Here is an 11,294-nt window from a genome sequence, read left to right as displayed (position 1 = left end):
AAACTGAAATTAAAAATGCGACTTTATTTTGGGTATTTGGTGCATGCTAGACATATATATATATATATATATATATATATATATATATATATATTGAAAAAAGTTAACTATTTTAAAAGTTAATTGAAAGGTATGGGAGAAAGATGAGATGGTTAATTAGGGAACAAGTTTTACACAAGGTTATGTCCTAAATGAGGTAGTTGTAGGGCCAGCATGGGGCAACCTGATATTGATGATTATTTAGATGGTTAAGGCACATATCCATTCCATATATCACATCGATGGAAAGTATAATGGTACTCTTTGGCGGGACCAAACCCTAGTAAGCTTTTAACCCAAAGTCTCAAACCCTAAAGTTAGGCCATCGATGGTTAATAAGCACAAAATACACCCTCAGGTGGTGTGTGAGAGAGATACTATAAATTTTCCTCATCGGTGGGTCCCCAACTTATATCTCTATAATTCCTCCTTTGAATGGTCAAGCTACAAATTATTCATCTTCATGTGAAACTACACACTTTTCCCTCGTCTCATCACTTTGGTCACCTCCAAATTTAACTGTGTTGATATCTAGACTAAAGATAAGACAAGTTTAAAATATATAAGTAGATACAAATCTTATTTTACAAACTAATTTTATAGAATTAAATTAAATTTAAAACTCACTTTTAATATGGTATTATGATACCATAAATGTATCAGAACATATTTTAGTTAGATTTCTTTTTTGTCTGATTTATTATGTCATCTGTTATTATAAAATTTATTGTTTGTTGGGTCTATATATCACTTATTATCAGACTAATATTAAACCATTAATTACTGTCTCTTCATACAATTTCACGTAAAGATACAATTGAGTTAAACTTTTATTTATTAAGAAACTATTCATGAACTTATCCTATAAAAAATTCACACTATAAACATCTATTTCTATTCTTGTAATTCTTCCAACCTAGGACAATTCTGTGTTTCTATGTCTAGGTTTTATATGCTAGCTTTGGGAATTAAGTTTTTCGAAAACAAATTTACTATCATATAGTTGTAAAAGCCATGTTATATATTACATTTGTTTTAGTTATTTTTTATTCAGTAAGTGTTAAAAAGATAATTATTTGGCTGAAAAAAAAAAGTTAAACGAAGCATGCGTTTACCTGTGTATAGAGGTTTCACTGTGCCACATGGCTGAAGGGACTACTGAAGTGTGTAGGGTAATCGTGATTTGATACACAGTCCTTGAACGATACGTGAAAGGAAAGTGGAGTAGATCATAAAATTAAAAAGAAAAACTCAAGTTTATTTAAAGCTTAATCTCAGAATACATGCATTTGAATACGCAACAAGGATTATTATTATTATTAGAAAAGAGAAATTAATTAATTAAGTTGCTCCTTACAAAAAAAAAGTTTGAAATGATATAAGATGATATAGAATCTATGTAGCCTTGCTTATTAGTCTAAACGCGTGATATAGACAACGTTATTGATAGAAGAAAAGTAACACGTAACAATGACAATTAAGACTGTAGTAGTAGCAGCAGCATGCATGGTAATTAAACATGAATGTTAAATTTCATTTGGATTTACAAAAATAAATAATAAATAATGATAGGCTTTTTTACCCAGCATATTTTAAAATTTCACATCACATTTGGATTTGCAAGAGTGAAAATAACTAGGATAGTGTCAAGGTAGCAAATAACGAGGAACACGCGAATCCCTTGTCTGATCTAGCAGAAACTTACATTTACAATATAATATATTATATTTTAGGGTTTTGTTTATTTTTGTTTATTTTTTTTTCTGGTGTTGGTTGTTCTCATTGCAGCATGGAAAACTACATGCGGATTTCCTGAAATGACCGTACATAATTTATTTTATGCAGAAGTGGGCTACATAGGTGGTTAATAATTATGATGATTTGAAGGGGCATAATGGGAATATCCAGTGAGTGAGGTTTTGTTTAATCATAATAATAATAATAAAGTATGGTTATGCAGATGATGTAGATTCGTCCAGGGGAACGGGGACAAGGCCAAGGCAACCAACCAACTAACCAGAGCGCGTGGTTAGGTTGGAACCCAAGAACATGGTTAGGTGAAGAGTGGTGGGTGAGGGTAAGTAATTCATTGACCAAACAAAAATGTTCAGAAGGTGATGATAGAACTACCCATGGGACCACAGAGGTGAGAGATGAGAGATGGATTAACTTAACTTAACCCGAGGTTGGATTAGGTTACTGTGGTTCATGATTGTGCACTTAAGAGTTTGCGTGCACTCTTGCGTCCTCAACCCTCACGCACGGGCACGTATCCATGAATGAGTGAATCAACCTTCCATAACACTCTCAATCGCTTTCTTTTTCTTTTCTTTTATTATTATTATTATTTTAATCTGTTTTTTTTTCATTAATAATTATTTGGATGCACTTCAGTGAAGGGTATATGTGTCAATACATTTTCTATATAACTCAACTCCTCATCTTTCTTCTTGGTTACACACAGTTTCCACTTTCCACTTTGACTGTACCCAAGTCACGCTTGCTCCCTCCTCTCAACTGCTTTGCTTCTCTCTCTCTCTCTCTCTCTCCGTCTCTCACTTTCTCTCTCTCCACATACATCGTAAGTTCTTCTTCTACTTCCTTCATGTTCTTTTACACCACTCTTATGTTTTTTCTCTAGCTACTTTTCCTGTGTGTATGTGATTATGTTTTTGTTAACAATTTTAGTTGTTAGTTCTAGGATAATTTAATGTTTGGAATTATTATTGCCTGGTCTCTCAGAGTAAGATCTTGTGCGCGCGGATGTGTTCACTTTAACAATAAAGAATTCTTTTGGTAACTTTTGTTTCCATTAACATGGTGCTCGTAGTTTTTGTGTATGTTCATATTCTGCTTAATTAATGTCGTGGCTTGTAAATTGTCTCAGTTTTTTTAATTAATTATTTTCAACCTTGATGAAAATTTGTACCCTAGATTTGTTGAATCTCAGTAATTAGTCTGTCCTGAAGGTTCTGTTTTGCGAGAATAGATTCAGGAAAGAAGAAAAAGATTTTTATGTTTTATTCTGGTTTTGATATCACTTTTGTTTATTTGACTCTATTTTTTAAGCCTAATTTAAAGGTGTTACTCCGTGCTAATTTGTAGATCTGGGATGTGTGAATTCTATTGCAGGGTGTTGAACGAGATTTTGGGTGAAAGAATAGTGGTTAGTGGTGACTTCATCTTTTTGTGGATAAGGATACAGCAGCATGCGGTGGTGGCTTAGTCTATCTGTTGATGTATATCGTAAAGTGATTTCCTTGAACCTGTATTGCAAAGTTATTCTGTAATTCAAGATCCTTTTACCAGAACCTCTTTCAATCACCTCCCTCATCTCTTCCTTGTCTTAAATCAATGGGGTCCAATTTTTTTGTTGTCGTTCCTTGTTACGTTCGTCAGATCAGCTGAAAAAAGCCACCCATCTTGTTTCTACCGCTTCTGTTCAACTGGGTCTAGTTTGATCAGTCTCCTCAACATTTTAGCTGTCATTAGTTTCTAGCTTTTTTTTTTCCTTAGTAGTTTGTCGACCAGTTAAATCAGTGTTTTAGTTTGGTTTATTGTTCAATTCGTCAAAACCAGTTTCACAGGAGGGTTCAGATTTCAGACTCATTGTCTCTGGGAACATCATTGTTCTTTCATTTTGAAGGGTTGGAAAAGTAGTTATGGTGTGCCAAGCAGCAAGTCAAACCAGATTTCGGGCATTGAAACATGAGAATGGAACTGCAGGGACTGCTACCATTATAGTTAGAGTTATGGCATGCTTTCAACCTCTCATAGATTGCCAGGTATGTATTGCAGGAACCCATAACATACTTTTTATCATTTTTGAAGTTATGATCTTTTAATAACAAACATGTACTGATAAAGATTTTTGTTTTTGGGTGTTGTTCAGGCTGAATACTTCCGTCATTTGCTCAAGCCTGTCACGTAATAGTTTTTTTCTTTGTTCGTTTTGGGTTAAGCCGGTGGTTTTGTTGTTTTCCTTGTTGGTGAGAGTTACCAATAGTAAAAGATAGCACTTGTGTTTGAATCGTTTTTATTCAGGTACATTTTACTTTGTTAACTTTTTCATTCATTCATTTGTTTCATTAGGGACAATTTGTTTATTGTGCTTTGAAAATGTTTAGGTGATTTTTGTGGTTGAATGGGAGAAAATTGTGGAACCTGGATTCCGGAGCTGCTTTTTGATTGGCAATCTCCCAATTTGAGCTCCTTCAATGCTGCACCCTTTGGCACGGGGAAGCAAAATGGCACAGCTGCAGCTATGAATCCAGTTGCGAACTCGGTCTCGATCGCAAGAGATGCGACAATGCCAGCATATGTGTCCTCTGGGCTGCCTCATTCGCAGCTGGGACATTCTGGTGAACCTCATGGTTGGTTTTATTGTTTGCCTCGATTTCGGCAGGGATTTACTACACCTGCTCGAAACTTCACTGCAGAGGAAAAACTCCCTGCTAGCCATGCCAAAGGTTTTGGGGAGGAACATGCCCGCGTTGGAGTGTCGGGTTTCCCTCAGAAGCAATTCCTGGTTATCGATCAAACAGCTGATCAAACAACTCTGGTTTACAGTTCAAGGTTTGGTCGGCCTGTTGAGTGCCTCACTTCCTGGGATTCAAAGCTGCATGGCTGTACCAATTTGAACAACAGGGATGAATTGCTATCGTTGAGGAGAGACGTGAATCATGTGGCTGGAGTTGGACCAACTTTGGATGATAAAGTTGATGAAAATCAGGGAACTGATGATGACATTGAAAGTGAGATGCATGAGGACACAGAGGAAATCAATGCATTGCTTTACTCTGACAGTGATGGTTATTCCACTGAGGATGATAATGATGACGACGATGATGATGATGATGAAGTTACCAGCACAGGACATTCACCCAGTACAATGACCACTCACGATAATCGGGAAGAACCTGGTAGGGGAATTGAAGAAGTTGCTAGCTCCTTTGGAGAAACAAAGAAGCGAAAGCTCTGGGACAGGGCTTGTGATGGTGACACTGGTAGTTCTCTTGATGGAAAAAGACCCTTTGAAGTTGAAGATGATGCAGAATCAAGATGCTCCAGTGTTGGCAACAGTAGTAGAGGGTCAGGTGGAATGGGTTATAAAAAGATGAGAAAAGAGAAGATTCAAGATGTTCTGAGCATTCTGCAGTGCATGGTTCCTGGTGGAAAGGGCAAGGACGCGGTGGAGCTTCTTGATGAAGCCATACGTTGCTTGAAATCATTGAAACTGAAGGCCATAAAGCTTGGACTTGATGCCATATAAGTTGGAGAATTAGAAAAGGGTATCACTTATTTAATACGTTTATGTTTGCGTGGTTTTAGAATAATAAACAAGGTATGGATATTGACCTGAAATAATCATGGAAGGTGGGTGTGAAATGAATCCCTTGAAGAAGGCATTAGTAGATGATGAAGGTGGTATTATGTAATGCAACAAAGAAAGAAAGAGGTATAATGGCGCAATAAAGGAAAGAAAAGAAAGAGAGAAATGAATGATTAGTCGATGTCTTGGGGGTTAGAGAAAGTAGCACTAACGCTGGCATGGGGTGTGAGCTGTTTTTGAATGAGAAGACTGGTTGTTCCAAAAAGTACCCAAAAACGAGAGTGCACGCCTCTTGGCTGTTATGGGCCCCAACCTCACTTCCTCTTTTTGTAACCTTGTCGTGTTCAATCCTTGGTGGGTTTGCCTTTTCTCTGATGTAAAAATTATCACTAGCTTTGGGTGTGAGTTGAGAGAGAGTGTGTGTGTGGTGACAACTTTGGGAGAAGGGCCCCCCCTAAACCCCTCTATTTTCTACTTCACCATGGATGACACAGTAATGTGGGAAACACTGATCTTTGTGTTGTGTTTCGTGCTGCTATTATTATGGGTCTTCCCTCGGAGGTTGTATCGTAACTGGTGTAAGGGCTTGTTACAGAAGAAGGAGAAGAAGGTGATATCTTGGTCGGTCGAAATTTAATGTGGTTGGTGTTACTGTTGTCCTCTTGCCTATGTAGTCACGCATTTATGATATCAGAAACTTACGTTTTTTTTTTTTTCATTTCCATTGTTACTGTTATAATTTAGATGATTTGTATGTGCATTGATGAAAATTTGAAAGCGTGAAAAGTTGTGTTGGTGGGGTGATAACTGATAAGGGCCCGAGGGGACCACAGCGTTGAATTATTAGTGAGGAAGATACATGTGACGTGTAGCACGAGTGGGGTTGTGGTGAGTAGTCAATAGTCATTGTAGGCATCTAAGAAAAGAAAGAATCTTGTACAGTGTTTTGTTGAAGTCCATTGATTTTCTGCACTGCCAAACAAGCATGCAAGAGTTTATTGCCATGCTTGCAGAGGGTGGACTCTCAACTTTATTTATTCTGCTTTAACATCTGGTCAAACATTTATTACTATTTTTTTCTTTTCAAACCATTCTTGTTTTAATTAGAAAACCACTGTTTTTGCATCAATACAAACAAAACAAGTACAGTACTATGCCAGATTAAAGAAAGTTTAATCCTTTTTTTCTCTTTTGTAGCAGTCTGTGAGCAAAATTTTGACTTCTTAAGAATTCTATTATATGTTAACCATATTTGTATTACATAGTGTTGACACTGTTTGTATTAATTGATCATGTCTGTCTCCTTATACATTTTTATATAACGTGACAATTACTGGATTGTCAACTACGTTTTGTTGTTATCTTTGCAGTTAACAATATTATTGCTATAGAATTCTTTTGTTTTGAGAACTAAACCATGATTAGAGACTAGAAGAAGTGTCTTTGTATGTGTAATAACACATCATTATAGACTAACTCACTATTTTAATCTTTTTTAATGCACTATTCTAATGGCTTGATTCCGCATTCCATGTGATATGAACTTTTGAGTTCAAGAACAACAATGATAAATGATACTACTATTAAATTTGCATTCAAGAGCCTTGTTCAAGAATTGGAAACCATGATGGTCTCATTGATTGAATAACTTGGATGACCCAAAGACTTTTTTTTTTTTTTTTTTTTTTTAAATATTACACATTCTTCATAAACATTCAAAATTTTGCTTTCGGTTACTGCAACCACCAACCAGGGTCCATTCTATAGAGTACTATTAATTAAACTTTGAATTTAGCGTGACAAGAAAAGTGGCATGTACATTTCTCGTATTAAATAGTTTCCAAACACAAATTATATTTTATGGAAAGCACTGAAAAATGTTGTCATTTAGTGTTTTCACTTTCTCTTTCTAGCTGGTGGTGAACTACAGGGATATAATTTATATTTTATCTCTGTTCTTTACTTATGCTTATTCTATTTTGCAAGTATATTTTGGGACAACTTTTTGAAGAGATTAATGATTCATCTCATGTTTGTTTTTTTGCTGTATATAAAGGATATAATATTGGCCCATGATTAGGACCCAAACATGTGGCCCTACAATATAATAGCAGCTCTTGAGGTTACTGTAGGTTGTTTTATAGGCCCAATTTTGTTGTCCTTCATTTTTACATGGAAAGTTCCTTTTGTACACTCATAGGTGCTATTGCTATATGCTTGTAGTGCCTATGAAGCATTAGTGATATATTGTGATGATTCTCATAGGACACTACTATTAGTCCTATAAAATCAATCTCATAATAAGTTATACATTGGAGATTAATCTGAAATGAAGGACACCCAAATATATTTATATTAATTTCTACATAACTACGCCATGCTTGCTACTTTTTCTATTTGTGAAGACCTTATTCTCACATCTGAAAGTTTAAAATGTCATTATCAATTTAACTGATTTTTGTTGTTCCTTTCTTAGAATAATATTTTTTATTAAATAAAAAAAATAAGAACAAATAGACGACAATTCAGAAAACCAACAAGAAAGAAATTTTTATCGAAAACCTTGTAGTGTTTAAAATGCTTGAGCAATTAAAAGAATGTTTTTATCATGTCATGGATGACTTTGAAATTTCCTAAAAGAATATCAGACTAGCTTTATAATAACCAAATTTGATTATTCCTTTGCATTGGAATCTTAATATATGCTTTGGGGCAATTGGAATTAAAAGCATGATGGGAAGAATGATTTTATGGCAAATTTATTTAAGAAAATGTACAAGAATTAGAATAATATAATATTGGTAACACCCAAATTAATGGAAAAAATGTCTACTAATTTAAAGTAATTCATTTACTGATATTAAACATAAAACTATACAAACTATATACAAAGCTAAACACCAGATTATATTACAATGTTTTCTCTAAAGTACTATCAGATTATATTACAATGTTACTCTAAAGTACTAGAATGCAGTATTTCAAAATACATGATTCATAAAACCAATCTAAAGGAAACATCTATAATACAAAATAGCAATATCTAAAAAAACATAGTCTCTCACGCCTATGCTACTCCTGAGCTTTGTCCCAACTAGGTTATTCACTGACAGTATTTTTTGTATTTTCTGCTCCTGTAGAAACATATATACACGCAATATGGTAATAAGCTAGAGATCTATTTAAATTTATAAGTTTAAAATAAAAAGGAAAAGTACTAAACAAATAAAAAAATCAATACATAATCATTTACTAATTAAACCATCATTTAAAGCATTTATATATATATATATATATATATATATATATATATATATATATATATATATATATATATATATATATATATCCCGATCATTACTGCATTCCTATTGTTTACACTATAGTTTGTACTATATATGAGTCATTCCTCAATCCACGTCACATGGTAGAGTAAATTTAATATTTTTTCTAAGTGCAACTAATGTCGGTTATACGAATTTCTTTTGATTTTCTCAACTAGTTGTTTTCATATATATTATTCTAAAAACTAGTAGAATAAGGATAATCTCAAGATTGTTCTGTCGTCTATACACCACACTAAACACATGCACATTTCTCCTTAGGAAAGACTACTCTTCCATTCATTCAACTCTTACAACATTTAAGTACAACTATTCAAGCCCATTCTTAATCATACACATTAATTAAAGCATATTTGCTCAACGAGCTGATCTACTCTCTCAACAAGTTGTCTCTGGGAGAGTTCTCACCCAATGACTAGATGACTCGCTCAGCGAATCAACACTGGAACAAAATGCAGAAAAATGTAACCAAGGAGAATAGACTCGTTCAATGACTAAGTTCCTTATCGACTCTCTGCTAAATTCAGGTTTGATTTTCGCTCAACGAGAATCTACTCACCTAACAAGTAGACTTTCCTTAACTTTTTGCCAAACTCAAATTTTACCGTTGTTCAATAAGGAACAAACTCGCCCAACGAGTTTGCACATCACAAAACCAAATTTCTGCATCTCCATATGACATTTCGCGAACCTAAGTAGCAAGCATCTTCATTTACACAATTCAATGCCAAATAAATTATACCTCTCAATAGATACCACAAAATGTCATTTCATAATTCACAACTAGCTCAAGACCAAAATTTCAATTCACGCATCATATAATTTTTACCCAAACAAAGGATTAGAAATTCACGATTCTTAGTTCTGCAAATCATCATGCAATTTAAACACACATACCATTCAATTTCAGAACAAATCAACAATAACCTTAATTTGAAATTAGATTGTAAAAGGAAAAGTTATATCTTCCCTCACCTATTGTAAGAAACCCCCTTTTGAACTTACAAACGTTCCTAATCTATATATCTCAAGGAAGCTCTAGAAACAAAAAGATAGAACTTGCAATCATAATCTAAGCATACCATTAAATTCATAGTAGACCAAGAATTCTAAAAACACAATCTAAGAGCACATGCAAAGACAAAAACCACACATGCACATGAATCAATCATTGACTCAAGATTTGATAGTAAAAAAATAACTTACTACTCTGTTAAAGAATTGGATCGGTTAGAAATGTTGGTATTTATGCCTTGATTACTATGGTATGCTTGGATCTCGAAATAGATAGAATGTGGGGTCAGAGTTTTAGAGAGAGAGTAAAGAAACTCTAGAGAAATTTTTTAGAAGGATAAAGAATTTTTATAAAATAAATCTGTTTTCTAATAGAATAATAAATATTCATAATTTTCATTTAATATTAAAATATAATACTGTTATTTTTTATAAAATTTTCCTCTCTACTAATTATCATTTTATAGGGTCTCATTTCACAAACTTCCATTGCTAAAAAACCATGACGGATTTCGTGGTTTACAACGACTTCTGAAAATTTGGGTGCAAAATTTTTTTATTTATCTGTAATTTAAATTTGTTTTCATTGAGTTTTTTTTATTCATGTACAATTTAACTCAACTCATTTACTTGTTAAAATAAATATATCTTGGAGAAGACAACATAACATTGATTATATTTATCAGCAAAACATATCATTAATTGTTTTGTGAAAAATCAACTAATATTTTTAATTTTCAAATCCGATGACTATCCAATATGTAACAATAAAAATGAATATAAATATTTTTTAAATCTACTTTTTCGTAGATTAATTTAAAATCTAGACCCATTTTTCATACAGGAGTACTAAAACATCAATTGGTTTGATTTATTTTTATAGAATAAAAATTGAACCAACCAAAAGGATTTGGTTTTTGGTTAGATTGATTTCATTAATATGGGTTTAATTTCCTTAAAAGAGTTTAAGGTAAAAGTACATGCCTCGAAGTAGAATTAAAAATATCCTAATTAAAATCAATACAAAGATACTCCAATAAATGCTAAGGTGTGTGTAAAAGAAAAATACTATAATGTTACATTTTATAAGTTGTTTTGAATGTCTCATCTCTTCAAATATAAGATTTTCTTTTTTATTCCATATTAAATTTTAATAATTTTCAAAAGAAAATATCGGTATTTAAAAATAGGTTTAATTACTCTTTTCGTCCCTATTTTTGTTCAAAAATGTCAAATTAGTCCTTCAATTTTTTAAAATTTTAATTTGGTTCTGATTTTAAAAATTTGATGCAATTTGATCATTTTCTTTAAGTTTCTTGAAACGGATCAAAAATTTTTTATCAAAATTTAAGTTGTTAATAAGGATGATTTGCTTTATTGATGTAATTAACACAGTCATAGTGTCAATTTTTATTAAACATCATTGATTTGTTTCAAAAATTTAACGAAAAGGTATAAATTGCACATTTTTTTTTTAATTAGGACCAAATTGAAACTTAAAAAAACTGGATGACCAATTTAATACTTTTGGACAAAAACAAGAATAAAAAAAGTAATTAAACCTT

At 32.9% G+C, this 11,294-nt stretch overlaps 1 protein-coding gene across 1 annotated transcript; it reads left to right on the top strand.

Annotated features, from left to right (window-relative positions):
* The first annotated feature begins 2,327 nt into the window (after positions 1-2,327).
* On the top strand, positions 2,328-6,325 carry LOC114194779 (transcription factor bHLH143-like). Its single transcript, XM_028085196.1, has 4 exons — positions 2,328-2,620; positions 3,172-3,824; positions 3,932-4,083; positions 4,167-6,325. Exon 4 carries the CDS (start codon positions 4,184-4,186, stop codon positions 5,309-5,311), a length of 1,128 nt encoding a protein of 375 aa, XP_027940997.1. The 5' UTR covers positions 2,328-2,620; positions 3,172-3,824; positions 3,932-4,083; positions 4,167-4,183; the 3' UTR covers positions 5,312-6,325.
* Positions 6,326-11,294: the final 4,969 nt, after the last annotated feature.

Source organism: Vigna unguiculata, chromosome 8 (assembly GCF_004118075.2).
Source record: "Vigna unguiculata cultivar IT97K-499-35 chromosome 8, ASM411807v1, whole genome shotgun sequence".
Classification (NCBI taxonomy): domain Eukaryota; kingdom Viridiplantae; phylum Streptophyta; class Magnoliopsida; order Fabales; family Fabaceae; genus Vigna; species Vigna unguiculata.
Note: the sequence above shows the minus strand (reverse complement) of the source record. Positions and strands in the feature narration are given on the sequence as shown.

What these genes read in the sequence shown, in the direction of transcription:
- LOC114194779 (XM_028085196.1), top strand. Translation starts at nt 4,184, where the DNA reads ATGGGAGAAAATTGTGGAACCTGGATTCCGGAGCTGCTTTTTGATTGG.